Source organism: Sebastes umbrosus, chromosome 16, assembly GCF_015220745.1.
Source record: "Sebastes umbrosus isolate fSebUmb1 chromosome 16, fSebUmb1.pri, whole genome shotgun sequence".
NCBI classification, from domain to species: Eukaryota; Metazoa; Chordata; class Actinopteri; order Perciformes; family Sebastidae; genus Sebastes; species Sebastes umbrosus.
In genome coordinates this window covers 24771764-24786182 of record NC_051284.1, presented here as the reverse complement: position 1 = coordinate 24786182, position 14419 = coordinate 24771764, and the positions used below count along the sequence as shown (strand labels likewise).

At 40.0% G+C, this 14419-nt stretch overlaps 1 protein-coding gene across 14 annotated transcripts in view; it reads right to left on the bottom strand.

The window, feature by feature from the left end:
- The window catches only part of syne1b (spectrin repeat containing, nuclear envelope 1b), an 89596-nt gene that overhangs the window by 57926 nt on the left and 17251 nt on the right, over nucleotides 1–14419 (bottom strand). For 8 of the 14 annotated variants that reach the window (XM_037747215.1, XM_037747214.1, XM_037747220.1 and 5 more), the window contains 27 exons: nucleotides 13804–13982; nucleotides 13466–13662; nucleotides 12774–12883; nucleotides 11683–11733; nucleotides 11138–11245; nucleotides 10894–11031; nucleotides 10273–10437; nucleotides 10014–10126; nucleotides 9413–9581; nucleotides 9236–9332; nucleotides 9088–9108; nucleotides 8553–8755; nucleotides 8265–8429; nucleotides 8015–8167; nucleotides 7779–7922; nucleotides 6975–7142; nucleotides 6683–6841; nucleotides 6429–6593; nucleotides 6125–6259; nucleotides 5162–5320; nucleotides 4695–4903; nucleotides 3488–3596; nucleotides 3120–3284; nucleotides 2768–2935; nucleotides 2490–2666; nucleotides 333–473; nucleotides 74–234 (listed from right to left, as the gene is read on the bottom strand). In XM_037747215.1, the coding sequence (XP_037603143.1) occupies nucleotides 74–234; nucleotides 333–473; nucleotides 2490–2666; nucleotides 2768–2935; nucleotides 3120–3284; nucleotides 3488–3596; nucleotides 4695–4903; nucleotides 5162–5320; nucleotides 6125–6259; nucleotides 6429–6593; nucleotides 6683–6841; nucleotides 6975–7142; nucleotides 7779–7922; nucleotides 8015–8167; nucleotides 8265–8429; nucleotides 8553–8755; nucleotides 9088–9108; nucleotides 9236–9332; nucleotides 9413–9581; nucleotides 10014–10126; nucleotides 10273–10437; nucleotides 10894–11031; nucleotides 11138–11245; nucleotides 11683–11733; nucleotides 12774–12883; nucleotides 13466–13662; nucleotides 13804–13982 (3929 nt within the window). Of the gene's footprint in view, nucleotides 1–73; nucleotides 235–332; nucleotides 474–2489; nucleotides 2667–2767; nucleotides 2936–3119; nucleotides 3285–3487; nucleotides 3597–4694; nucleotides 4904–5161; nucleotides 5321–6124; nucleotides 6260–6428; nucleotides 6594–6682; nucleotides 6842–6974; nucleotides 7143–7778; nucleotides 7923–8014; nucleotides 8168–8264; nucleotides 8430–8552; nucleotides 8756–9087; nucleotides 9109–9235; nucleotides 9333–9412; nucleotides 9582–10013; nucleotides 10127–10272; nucleotides 10438–10893; nucleotides 11032–11137; nucleotides 11246–11479; nucleotides 11513–11682; nucleotides 11734–12773; nucleotides 12884–13465; nucleotides 13663–13803; nucleotides 13983–14419 lie in introns of all 14 variants that reach the window. The other 6 variants (XM_037747229.1, XM_037747218.1, XM_037747222.1 and 3 more) reach the window with 4 other exon arrangements.

Here is a 14419-nt window from a genome sequence, read left to right as displayed (position 1 = left end):
AAAGCCTAATGTAATTGGAAACACTATTTGAAGACTACTAAAACATTATCAAGAATGAAATCCATCATCTTACTCTTTCTTGAGCCCAGCCTCAACTTTGTCCACTTGCTCGCTGAGGGAACGAGCTTGTTGTAAGAGCAGAGTCTTGTTCTTTGGACCAAGCTGGATTTCTGTTGCTCTCTTCATCAACGTGTTCATATGGGAGGCCTCGGCTTCACACTGCTTCAACAACACCTGTTTACAAAACAATTAAGAATATTGGTAATATTTAGCTAATATACTTCCAGTCGTAAAAATGTGAAGAATAAACCACAGAAACAAACTTGACTTACTCTGGCTTGGTCAAGCTCGACAGACAGGCTCTCTGGACTGCTGAAGTTCAGGTCTCTCTCCATCGTTGAGCGCGCTTTATTGACAAACTCGTGCACGGCCTCCTGCTGGCTGTCAAACTCCTGCCATGCTGCCAGTGTGACCTGAGGACGACAATGCCCCAAATCATTTATATCAAAGCAAATCAACTTTATATATAGCGCTTCTTTATCTATAAAACACAACACAGCCAATTCAAAAGGGGATAACATGCAATGTCTGTCAAATGCAATGCTGTTTATTGGACCTTCCTACTATCACTTTCCCTTCAATGTAGTTTAAAAGTTACAACAGGAACATAATTACTTTCTAATGGCAGTAATCCCAGATCAAGATCACCACCAAAAGAACACATGACATCATTAAGTAGAGCTGCAACAATTAATTGAATAGTTGTCAACTACTCAATTAATTGCCACCTATTTTGATAATCAATTAATCAGTTTTAGTAATTTTTTAAAGAAAAAAAAAAGTTAAAATTCTCTGATTCCAGCTTCTTAAATGTGAATATTTTCTGGTTTCTTTACTCCTCTATGACAGTAAACTGAATATCTTTGAGTTGTGGACAAAACAAGACATTTGAGGACGTCATCTTGGGCTTTGGGAAACACTGATCTGACATTTTTCACCATTTTCTGACATTTTATAGACCAAACAACTAATCGATTAATCGAGAAAATAATTGACGGATTAATCGACAATGAAAATAATAGTTAGTTGCAGCCCAATCATTAAGTATGCAGATGACACCACCAAGTTTGGCTTATCAGCAAGGGTGATGGCTAGGGCTTCAAAAAAATCTTACTCGACTAACACTCATACGATTTTGTCAACTAATTGATTAGTTGATTTAATCGACAGATCTGTTAAAACTGAGTTTCTCCACAAAGAATCACACAAAAGCACCACTTTAAATCTTGTCTTTACCAGAAATGTGCTCATAAGTTTCTTAGAAATAAGTCATTCAGCATGAAAAAACATAAAAAACGACTAATCAACTAAAGAAATCTTAGTCGACTAAGACCAAAACAACCAATGAGACGTCGCCTAATCAACTAAGAGGGGGCAGACTTAGTGATGAGTCAGCATATTGACAGAGGTATCACAGTGAATATTCTGCTAGCACCTCGCCCCAGTGGTGCCGCAGAGTCAGAAACATCAGATATATTGCTCTGCACCGTGCCCATAATATTTTACTTGGATCCCCAGTGCATTCTCCCGCACACACACACACGCACACGCACGCACACACACACACACACACACACACACAAGCCAAACAAAGTTTCCATTTCAAGTCTCCCACCTCCATCCTGTCTACGATCTATAAAAGCAGCATCAAGAGTGAGATGAGTGACTCACCGCATCACTATCCTCCAAAAAGACTGTCAAGCCTCAGAAGGCAAGTCCTTCCAGCAAAAACATCAATCAGACCTCTCAACCCTTCATTTAGGACAATTTTCCTCAAATGCTGCATCACCAAAGCCGACTGCATTAACAGGAATCCCTCTCCTCCTTTACATGGCCAAGCTCTTTACTTCTAGAAGTGAAATAAACCGTGTTTCGGCTAAAGTCTGAACCAATTCTTACACTTTACTGAAATAACATTAAGGGGCAGAGGCACAATATCACACAGCACAAGCCACGTATTTAGTGATTGAAGCAATTCTTCATGCCATCATTTAATAACTAAATTGATCACAAGATGAGATGTGTCAGGATTCAGCTCGGAGGCTGACAGTTATTGATCACATCGTACATTCATTTCACAATAATTAATCGGAGCAAAAAGTAAAGACCCTTTCTGTTCATGATATTTTGCAAAGAAAGACTGCAGCAAAATCATCCCTCATTCAAATGTGTTGTTGCAGGTAATTATTATTCATTACAGCAGTGCTGATTTAATACACCGTGAAATGTTATTCACTAACAGTGTCCTTGAATCATTGCCTGAAGCTGAGACCAGCTCAACTTTATTTGTATCGCTTCACACTCATCACACAGCGACAAGTGTCGGGCGTCAGTTTGTAGCTTTGTGTCACTGGCTTCCATTGAAAATGACTTGTAGCCTGTTGCTGTGTCGCTCGTAGTGGGAACACAGCATTAGTAACATTGCTCACCTCGAGGCTTTGCTCCTGTGAGTCCATAGTCTGCTCCATTTTGCAGAGCGTGTTCTCTAAACTCTGCAGGTCCTGCTGAAGCGTCTCTCCCAAACCCTCCTCAGCCTGGAGCTGCTGTCCTCTGGTGATCAGCTGCTGGACGTCCTTTCTCTTCATCTTTAAGCGTTTTAACAGTTGCTGTGGGAAGGAAGACACATTCAAAGTGTTAATCTATTGAAATTAATTTAAAGTTAACCCTATAAGCAAATCCGGCCTTCTTAACAGTGTAAGTAGAGTACCTGGTGAACGAGAAGTAGCTGCTGAGCTTCTCTCACAGTGGGACAGTCCAGTATTCTGGTGACCTCGGCCTGAGCTTCTTTCTGTCCCTGGACGAGGTCATCCAAAGTAGTTTGCACCTCTTCCCTGAACTGCACACAGTCTCCCACAGCCAGCACCATCTTCTCAGCCTGGAGGATATAACAGAGAAAAATACAGTATGAGACCAAACGTGATGAATTGATGCAGCGGTATGTATACTGAACAAAAATATAAACACAACGCCTTTGTTTTCACTCCAATTTTTTCACAAGTTGAAATGAAAGATCAAACTGTAGATTCCCAGAAGGGATATGATCGGAAAGCTGCACCTACCTCGAAGAGAGAAGCAAGAAGACCCTTAAAATCAGTAGACAGCTTGCTCAGGGTGCTTCCTTGCCTCTGGGCTTCGCTGTCAGCACTGATCTCAATAAGTACGGCCATACGAGCTTTCAGCCAGCCAAGATTCCCCTCCTGTAGCTCTGCATCATTCCTCAGCTCCTGTAACACAACAGAAGAGTGTGATACAGCCCATCATGTGTTCATAAGAGTCATCTGACGCAAACTGTTTTTACAGTCTCAGCCTCTCACCAGTGACACTGACGAGCCAGCTGCACATCACTAGTGACACATCACAAAGGAGGTGAGGAAGGGACTGTCAGTGGATATCTGGGTTGTGGAGTGTACTGTGTGGAATAACTCACCGTGATGGTAGCCTTCACCTGGCCATATTTTCTCGGGTCATTGGCTCGGTTTCTCAGCAGCCTCAGTTGACTTTCTTTAGATATCAGCCAGCAGGAGAGTTCAGCGTACCTGTTTCACACCGTGACGGGAGAATTTCACGTCAAACTCAGGAATAATTGCTTGTGAAAGAAAAAAGAGGCAAATTGTTTTCGGTCATGGCCCTTCATCAGGCATCAAATTCAAAATGTGAACCAGCTCATCTTTAAACTAAAGCCTCAGGCTGTAACAACGGATCAAAAAGGAGAGCCTTAAAAAGAAAATACATTTTGAAAATACACAATGAACTGTAAAGCTCCAGAGGCCCTTCTACAATTCACTTTATGAATGATTTGCATGTAAACAATAGTGCATTAGGAACAGTGTGTACATGTGCGTAAAATGTATCTTTCTATGATTAATGTGTGTTTTTATGACTCTAAAGGCATCATCACAACCCCTTATTTTTTTTGTTTCTTTCTCCATTATTTTATTTTATTTGGTATTAGTTTGTTTGTTTGTTTTTATTAATTTTGTTTATTTTATGTATTTAAACATTTATATGAATTCATTTTTATTATTATTATTATTATTATTATTATCATTTTATTAAGTTACTTACAGTAATGTTAATGTGTTTACTATTTTATCAAGCTCAGGACTGTAACAAAATGATGATGATGTTCAAATGAATGAGAAAAAATAATAAAAGTTCTTCTCTAGATCTCTAGATCCGTAGAATACCAATGAAAATAAAAGTATTTGTACAAACCACGACCGCAATATTCTATCTCAAATAAACTCAGTGCTGCCGATGTGCAGGATTTCAAATGTTTCTATCAGATGATTTTATTTTCCTACTCCTTTGTGTTTAAAAAATCTTTGCCTTTTCAGTAACGCTTGACAAACTTTGTTTTTTGAGATCTGTCAAACCATATGTGCATCGCAAACCTCAACTCTCTCTCCTCATCATTCCAGTGAATGAAAGAGTTTAAACATGATTACTTTGAGTATGTAATGAATGCAGGACAGGATGCCTGGTGAATCAACAACACATTCTTCTATTGTTGCGACAGCACGACAACAGTCAAAATGTTGAATCCTATGTTGGACTAAAGCTCAGTCCCTATGCTGTATGTATGTACGTTATAACCATTGCAACCCCCTGACCAAAATAAGTAGTTATTGCACCTTGCGTTGTACTCCTTCCATTTATCTGGGTGCAGCATTAGCTTCTGATGGGTGTTCTCGATTTCCTCTCGGGCCTCAGAGAAGTCTTTTCTCGCTGTGTCCAGGGTCTGGTGGACCGGGTCACCCTCCGGGAGCTTCTGACAAAGTTCCTCCATCAGCTGCAGCCTTTTCTCACAGATGGACTGGGGGCCCTTTTCTCTGAAGAAGGCCTAAAGTAAAACAAAAACACATTTATTTACTTGTGTTACTCCTGCAATCAAAAAGCCAGCGTGCAAAATTTAAATGTATGAGAATGTAAAACAACAAAACACTGCTGATTGAGGACAGTATTTGTGTGACAATGGAAGAGCCTCAGTTCTTCTAGATCTTCCCACGCTTCCCACAGCACTGAATTTGCATTGAATTATTTCACACTGAGTTAATCGATACATGAATCTCAGCCAGCCGGCCAGCCCCTCTGTGCTCACCCTGTGCTCCTTGACGAGCCTCTCGCTGCCCATGCTAGCCAGGTGGCGGTTCTCCCTGGTCACCTCCGCCTGGCACTCCTGCAGCAGCACCATCAGCTTGCTCCTCTCCACCTCCACTTTAAGATGCAGGAGGTGAAAGGGGGCGTCTGTCTGAATGTCCTGTGAAATGAGAAACATGATAATTACGAGGCCAGATTCAGAGCAATTCGTGCAGTTTCAGTTTTTTCAAGCTACTTTTTGACTAACAATGAAAATGATATCAAGGACATTTTATAATATTAATATATATATATATATATATATATATTGAAAAAAAATCAAACTGATGTTCAAAGCAAGTAAAATCATTAATCTGGACGACAGAAATTTGCAGAACATATCATCACAATATGCTGACAACATAATATACATATCTTTACACTTCATACTGTCAACTTTTGCACTATCCTTGGACAATTTTGCACATTTCTGCACAAAACTACCACTTGCATGTTATTTAAGTTATATTGTACATATTTTATAGTATTTTTTCATTCATTTTTTTCATTGTAATTCTCTTCTATAGAGCTTTCATTTAAATTCAGATAATTGTATATATTTTTTATTTTATTGTATTATTTTTTCGTATTTTCATTGTAATTTACTACTGTTCTATATTTATGTTTCTTGATTTTTGTATTTACTTTTATTTTTAATTTAATTTGTGTTTATGTTATGCACCAATAAACCAAAGCAAATTTATTGTTCCTGAAACCTACTTGGAAATAAACCAGATTCTGATAATAAATAATAAAAGATATACTACTGAATTATCACCCAGCCCTGTATAACTGGTATGAAAACATGTTGGTGGAAGATTTATAATATTAATATATTTGAGGTCATCTAAAATAATTAAAACTACATTAAAAAAGAAAGATCCTTGCACTTGAAAAATGACACTATTCAAGTCAAGTCACTCACCTTCCAGTGTTTGTGCAGCTTCCTGACTGTTTCCTGCAGAGACTGCTGCTCCTGCTCTGGCAAAATATCTGTCAGCTCATCACAAGCCTTGAGGAACGCATTCAAGACCCGCTGGTCCAGCTGACCAAAGAACTCCTGCAAAAAAATAAAGACCTCATCATGAGTCACACTCATTTATCATTTTTTCTGTTGCATTGTTCCATGCTGTGCCAGGACTGACTTTGGCATTTAAATAGACATAACTTACACTATATGTACAGCTACGTATGGAAGGGTGAATCTTGCACAAGGCCTGTTTTCTTACCGTGTGTTTCTTGAGCAGCTCCTCTGGGTTGCCTCTTTCTGTCAGACAGCTCTGTGCCATTTTAAGAACCTTCTCTAGCTCTAGCCGTGACTCATCGAACCTCTTCATGAGGCTGCTGTTTGCCTCCACATGCTTCCGCCACTCTGTGGATTCCTTAATCATGCCCTTTACACACAGACAAGTCATTTAATTAAATACTAAAACAGTTCTAAGAGCTGAATATGAATTAAAATATGCCGTGATGTTTACTGTACCTGTGAGGAGGACTGCAGGTCTGCTACTCTTTTCTGCAGAAGGCTCATGTCCATGTACTGGAGGTTGTTACTGTTGTTCATTGTTTTCTGGATGGTCTGATGGTTTCTCTCGATCGCTGTCAAACACTTCTTACAGCTCTGAGTGAAGGTCACCAGCTCCTGCAGTATTCAATGGCAAGCAGAGTGTTAGTCATTTATTCATATCTTGAAGCTGTGCTTCTCACCCTGGTGACAAATCAAAAATGCTTGGTATTGGGTATGTTATGCAAACAGGGAATCCTGTATTAGTTACCTGGCATTTCTGTTTAAAGTCTACTGGTCCCTCAGAGTCGGCCGTGTTGGTGATATGACTGGCCTTCTCCAGAGCCTGGTAGAAGCCTGTGATGTTCTTCTCCATTTCCTCCAGTGGAGGTAATAGAGACTGGGACTCCCTCAGCAGAGGTAAACCTCTCTCCCTCACCTGATTAGAAAAAAAGCATGTTGATTAAAGTGAATCACAGGTGACTGAAGTGGGGTTTTTTTACATCTTAAATCAATTACAAATGCAATAGCAACCCATTTTTTCAGAGGCTTTAACATCATGCCAGCAATTAACTCTGTTTTACATACCATCATTTGCATAGAACTTGAAATTTGGCAGCCCTATATTTCATTATCAGGTGCCAATAATAATCCTTATTTATTCAAGCTTTTGTTCATTATTGGTTTATATAGGATAACTTATTTTGGTTAATATTCTGGTAAATTAATTTGGTTAAGGTTTGGGTAAGATTTGGTCGTGCTTTTGCTTAATTTTATGTAAAATAAAACAACACCCTAGTTGAGTCCACATCTTCCTAAGGTATGTTGCATACATATCCAATTGTCTGTTTATATAAATAAGTATAGATCCCTCAGTATATCAGGATGAAATACTAAATACTGGCAAAACAATAAGCTATTAGCACCCTCAATACAAACTGGGCACCAGTATCAGCCTTGAAAACCCCACAACAGTTTTACTATAATGAACACATGCATATAAACACACAGATAAAAAAAGAAAGAAGATAAGCTAAACCAGTAGATTACATACTGTATAATGACATGCACACACCTTGCTCAGCTGCTCTTTGATGGAGGCCATCACAGCTGTCATCTGTGAAACTTCCTCCTGTGGAGTGTCTTTGGTCAACAGCTGAGCAGTACGGCTCGCTGCCTTACAGGCGGCTTCCATAGCCGGCACTTTGAGCTTGATTTCCTACAGTACGTTGGGATATAGAGTATTATGATGTTTCATTGTATAGAAGAGAGATGAAAATGAGTCTAAGAATGAGCGAATCAGCTGCTTACCTCAACATCTTGAACAAAGGCTCTGACGTTCAGGAAGGATACTTGGACAGGAGCAGTCATCTTCTCATTGGTTGCATCCATGAACATTTTCAAGGTATTAATCCCATCATGGTAGTCTTGTCTCAACTTATCTACTTCGTCTGCTCTTGCATACTGCCAATGAAACAGAGGAAGACAGTGAGTGGATAATTTTTTTGGAAGCTTAAGCTGATGTGACAGTTCACGGTGCAGTTGTTCAAAGGGCATTTACATGTTTGACTTTGACAAACAGCTCCCTCCATCTCCCGTTCAGAAGGAGAAGCTGCTGCTTCAGATCTCGTGAGACCGTGTCATCGCAGGTCTCGATGAGAAAGTTCCCAGCGTCGTTCATGTCCATGTGCTGCTGCATCCAGTGGGAGAGGTTTCTGAAGAAATCCTAAAAGGAAGAAGGAAAACAGACTCAAATGTTTTGTGACCATTTAAAAACCCAGTCCTAAATATAAGCTGTATATGACAAATAATACTGTTCATCATTACAAGTATCTGTGATTATACTTACACGTTTGGCATTCTCAGACTGATTGAGCATCTGCTCCCCGTCCTCCAGCCAGGCCTGCAGGGACGCCACTGTGCTGCTGTACTTCTCCCAGTTAGAGATCACCTCCTCCAGCATGCTGCGAACGCTCCGCACCTCCAAAGCCAAGTTCCTCCACTGAGCCGTGGCATCACTGAGGAATTTACTCACCCCTTCTGCTTCCTCAACTGAAAGGAAAATATGGAACTAGTTCAGTTTAGTGAAAACCAATATGGGCATCAACTGTACTGGTATAAAAAGCAACATTTGATTATGTCTACTGATCATTTGGTTGATGCTACAGGCTGTTAGCTCAGAAAGATCATGCTAAAATAGCATTCCAACTAGTGCAATTATTGTTGTTTTTTCATGCATAAAGCAGTATATTATGATTTTTCAGTTCTGGGGATTGAAAGTATGTTAGAAAAGAATAGTGCAGCCCCACATTTCCAGAAAGAAGCGGCTCAGGAGACAGGCAAAGTTAAGGTTTCAAAGATTGTCAGGCTGTATTTGGACTTACCTCTGTTACAGGTCTTAGACCCTGTAACATGAAATCAATAATAAGACTGCTTACAATGAGCCCAAGCAAATGTATATATATTTATATATACGCATACATTATATATACATAACAAGCAAATTGATAATAAAACAGAAAAGAGTCTTACTTGAACTGTCAGACTTTACATAAACCTCTGCAGCTTGCTTGAGGCCTGTGTAGATGATCTCATATTGTTCAAAGAACCTGTGGCCTTCTACAAAAGTCTGGAATAGAAAATACAAATTAAATAGTCTGGTAGACACAGTGACATTCAAATACTGCAACACCATTAATCTCCACTTACAAGGTATGTTTGCAACAGGAGTTCAACTGAGTCCCGTCTGCCGTATTTAATTATCCAGGACTTGAGCTTTGACTCAGCCAACATAAGAAATGCCATCAGTCGATACTTCATTTCCCAGAATTCCAGTTTAATCAAGTGAGCGTGTGATGATGTGGACACAAAATTGAACCTGCAAAATGGAAACAGATGTTCAATAATCATTACATTTTTGCCTTTGATTTTACAGGAGGCATAAAGGACCAAACACAGAAAATGTTTTTTAAGGGCTGCCCCCTCTTAATGGATCGTTTTGGTCTTAGTCGACTAAGATTTCTTTAGTCGATTAGTCGTTTTTTTTATGCTTCATGTTGAATGACTTATTTCCAAGAAACTTGTGAGCACATCTCTGGTAAACACAAGATTTAAAGTGGTGCTTTTGTGTGATTCTTTATGGAGTATAAGAATTTCTTTGGTCAAGGACAGCCCTACTTTATCAAAAACAGAACTAGTAAACATCAAGTTGATGTTGATTTTCAATTAAACACAATTTTTAGAATAAACTTCACATCAAATTAATTTACAGGACAATATGTAATTATAATTATTCTGCTAAAAGTCTTACCGTTCAGCCATATCTTGGAGCTGCTCAGGTGGAACAGGTACCCCATTCACTGATCTGTCCCTGTGGATCTGCTGGAAGGTTTGTCTGTGCGATTCCAAGTTTTTCAACACCTCCTGCAAAATGTAATCACATATAATCACGTCCATGTTGACGTTCCTGTGTGCGGTACCTGTATAAAACTATTTGGATACCTATCATGGCAATAGCATGGTACAGTATATATCCGAACACATTGAAACTCAAAGATCTGCTGTGTTACCTTATGCTGCTCTAGTTTTCTGTGCAGAACGTTTGCTGTCTCCTCGTGAGCATGTTGGATGGGAATGTCCTCTCTCAGAGCCATCTCTGCCCTGTGCAGCCAGGCTCCAATCACTCCGAGAGGACCAGGCAAGGACTTGTCCAGATGGATGTGCCAGTCCAGCAGCTGCAATTGACATCCATTAAAAAAAACACTTTACTAAAGCAAGATCCCACCATAGAGGAGGCTACGCTGATCAAAACATTTCCACATGTTCACAAGCAGTCAGGCTACAAAAGAGTGTTCTGCCAGTCTAAACGAGCTGTGGATGTCCAGAGGAGCAGGCCACCCGATGAACAAAACCTCCTCTGTTCCCGTCTCCTCCCCTCTGAACAAACTCTTATTCAAACGCTTCCATCCCACTGAACTTTCACTGGCAGCCAGTGAAGAGAGGAACCCTCTCATGATATCTTCACTACACAAATAAAAGCATAATGACAAATAACAATCAGACAATCTATTATTTAGTCTCAGGTTCTGTTTAATTTGGGTATGATTGATTATCATAATTAAGTCTGCTTTCTTTGTGGCTTGGATATAAATAATTTATGCTGTAAATGTAGAAGCATGCAGTACAATTACCCTGGCAGACACACGGTCCCACGCCTGTTTGACCAGAGCTTGGTCCACGGACAGCTTTCCGTCTCTGTGGACAGGCTGCAGCAGCGGATCTGTCTGCTTTTTCTTCATTTCATACTGTACACGGAAGCTCTTAAATGCCTGCGATACAAAAAGGATAAAATTAGAATGGTGAGAGATGATAAATGTCTTTGTCAAAGCAGAGTGTTATGTAACAATGCACTTTGTCTTTCCAGGCCTGACTCACCTGATATTTGTCGGTGAGGTTTCCCTCTGCACCCTGGGCCCGCAGCACATCTCTCTCCAGCTGATCTAAAAACACCTTCAGCTCCCTCAGCATCTTCCGCTCCTCTCTCTGTCACAATCAGGCAACATGCAGCTTAGAGTCACACGAACAAACTCATTTTAATCCTTTTTTTTTTATCAAAACAGCATGCCGATATGTTGAGAAACTCACACCAAACTGACATTCCAGAAACACCTCTCTATGTCTCCAACCTCTATGTTTTAGCACAGATTAGTCATGGTCATGGTAGAAGGAAAGGGGTAGGGATCTTCTTTAAATCTTTGTTAATTCAGTGAAACATACCTCAAGCATTTGCTCTATATCTTGGGGACCAAACTATCCAGGAAAGCAGCAAGGCACACAAAGAGATGCAAACACACCACACAATACATTAGAATAGCAAGGAGGGGAAAAAAAGGAGGCAAAGTGGATGGGAAATGGGATGAGGGCGAGGTTGGAAAACACTCCACACAGAGAGCATGCAGCACTATGACCTCAACGCTCACCTGGAGTACCGGCACTGACAGTGCAAAAGTTGGAATTGAGCCAAGAAGCAGCTTAATGTGCACAAAACAAATAAGTAGATGGAGAAATTAAATGAGTGTGATGAAAAAACAAAAAAGTGATGATTATATTGCTGCTGTGTTCATGCTATGATTATTTAGATTCATGAGATAAAATGACAAGTATGTAGAATTGCAGGCACAGGCTGACAACAACAAGTTAAAGCATGTTTTCATCAAGCATACACTGTACTGTTGTTATGACCTCAGCCTGTGGTCATTCTCTATGAAGGATGATGCACTAGGCAATTGAGGGGAAATGTGGATGCCAACAACTTAAAGGGTAACTTCGCTATTTTTCAACCCTATTTTCTCATGTTTTTGTGTCTAAGTGACAACACATTTTGAAATTGGTCCAGTATTGAGGGAGAACGTTACAGCCGCCAGCCACTAAACAGGCTGTAATGTAATCCTTCGTTTCAGAACGAGACTTCTTAGAGCGAGACACATAATAACAAACAGACCGGATCAAGTGAAAGGTAAAGGAAAATGTTTTATTTCGACACGTATAATAACAATCCGAGCCCGTCAGTGGCAAGCACCTTTAGTGGACGTAAATTGACGGTGCCAGGTTGCCCCAAGCAATTACATTACTGCTCGTTTAGCAGCTGACCGACTGCAGCATTTTCTGTCAATGCTGGACTAATTTAAAATGTAGTCACTTAGACACAAAAACATGGGAAAATAGGGTTCAGGTTAAAAGATAATGTTAATAAGGTTAATATTTTATTCTCTTTTTATAATTGATTAAGGTATGCACTGTAGAGTGCCCTGAGCAAGACCCTCTGAGGTTTTTTTTTGCACCTCTTTATCACATTTGTTGTTGTTTTTGTAACTTTTTTAGATGTGTAAACAAATAAAATCTAAATTTAAAATACCAAAGTTACCCTTTAATGATTAAAATAATAGCACATGGAGTTAAATATCTATTCTACAGTATTTAGTAGTAACACAATATTTGTCCCCAGATATTCCCCCTATGTATCACTGCCTTACATGCACTTGTATAATATCAAACGTTTTAAATAAAGTACCTCATCCTGCTGTCCATCAGTCTCAGAGTGGTGCGGGTTTGGGTAGTGCTTGAGGAACTGAGCCACATATACCATGATGGATTTCTCATCTGGCTTGTCTACGTCCACATCTACAGAGCAACACAAACATGATATGATGCACCGGATAAAACTTCATACTGAAAAATTAGTTAAATAATAAAGGGCAGATATGACAGGGCTATTACATTTGGTATTAAGTCGATTAAAAAAAAAAAGCATTTTGCAACCTCAGGAGGATAAATCTCTTCAGGCCTGACAGCTAATTATACACGTCTACTTTCATCTCCATCTTTGACCTGATGTTTCTAGAAATCAGGGTCAAGCTCCCGTAAAAAGCAGAGACGCTTTGGTGCAGCTCTTTGTGCAATAAAGCATCACGACTGCCAGTGGAGACAGGACTGCAGAGCCACTGCAGACTGCTTCGCTTCCACAGAGTAAAACTCAGAGCCACAAGTAAACAGGGCATTTTAATCCTCTGGAGGGTTTCACTGATCCTTTCAGCACACATGTTGGATTGACAGAGTAACACATTTCACTAATCTAATTAATACTGTATATTTGCTGTTTCTATGTCTAGAACATAGGCAAACTTCAAATTAACTATTTAACACTTTATTCAATACTATCTGTCTGGAACATTTAATGTACACAGCAGTAAAGGTCAAAGGCACCTTCTGGATCCAGCAAGCGGGGAATACCCAGCTCGTTTTCTGCAAGTGCAAAGGCTTCCTCCAAATTTTCCCTGTTGCTCCTCCTCCTCACCAACTCCATGTCCACCAGGTCTGGCCTGATGGCGTGCACCACCGACTGGAATGCAACTCCATCACGCCAGCTGGCACCAAAGTCCTTCACCTCAATTCCATGATACCTGAAAAACACATCCACGAGCATTTTTGTTTTGCAAATTCCTATGAAAAAACACCTTACAGTATATAGAAAATGGATCTCCACCGACATCTATTAACATATTGTAACATCTGGCCAAAAGGGGGATTTGAAAGTGACATACTTGGCTGCTGTGCACTGCACCCATCTGAGCAACGCCTTCTTGGCATTGCCCTGAAACTTGTTAACCACCTTTCGCTTCATGGGAGGGCTTCCTGCTTCAGAGCTGGTTAGACTCTCCACAGAGGAGTTGCTGTTGGACAGGGCCTGGAGGGCTGGCAGGTTGCTGGTTAACTCCTCAATCTGAATGAAGAACGAGAACAATGGGGAAAGGAAGAGGTTGCATTGTGACCATAGCAACATGAAAAGAAAATGGAAGTATTTCTTGGCATCCATCTGAATCAACATTTTCTGATATAATCCATCCAGTGACGTCTGCTTTGTGCATACATTACTCTATTGAAAGACAAAGATCCACATTGGATCTAAAAAACATTTGGTCCCCCAGAAAACCTTAATAAATACAATAGTGCTATACCTGATATATGTATCATGTGCGAAAAGGAAAAAGGTACACTTTTCCACTGTCTTTGGCAGTGTACGTAAATAAAAAATGATCTTGGAAGTCGTGACAGCCACGGTCAGTGAAAAATACCTCTAGACCCAAAGCTTGTCATATTTGAAATAGGTCTGAAGAGTTATTGCGCTATCATGAAAAAAGGTCTGTGGGCCAAGTATGA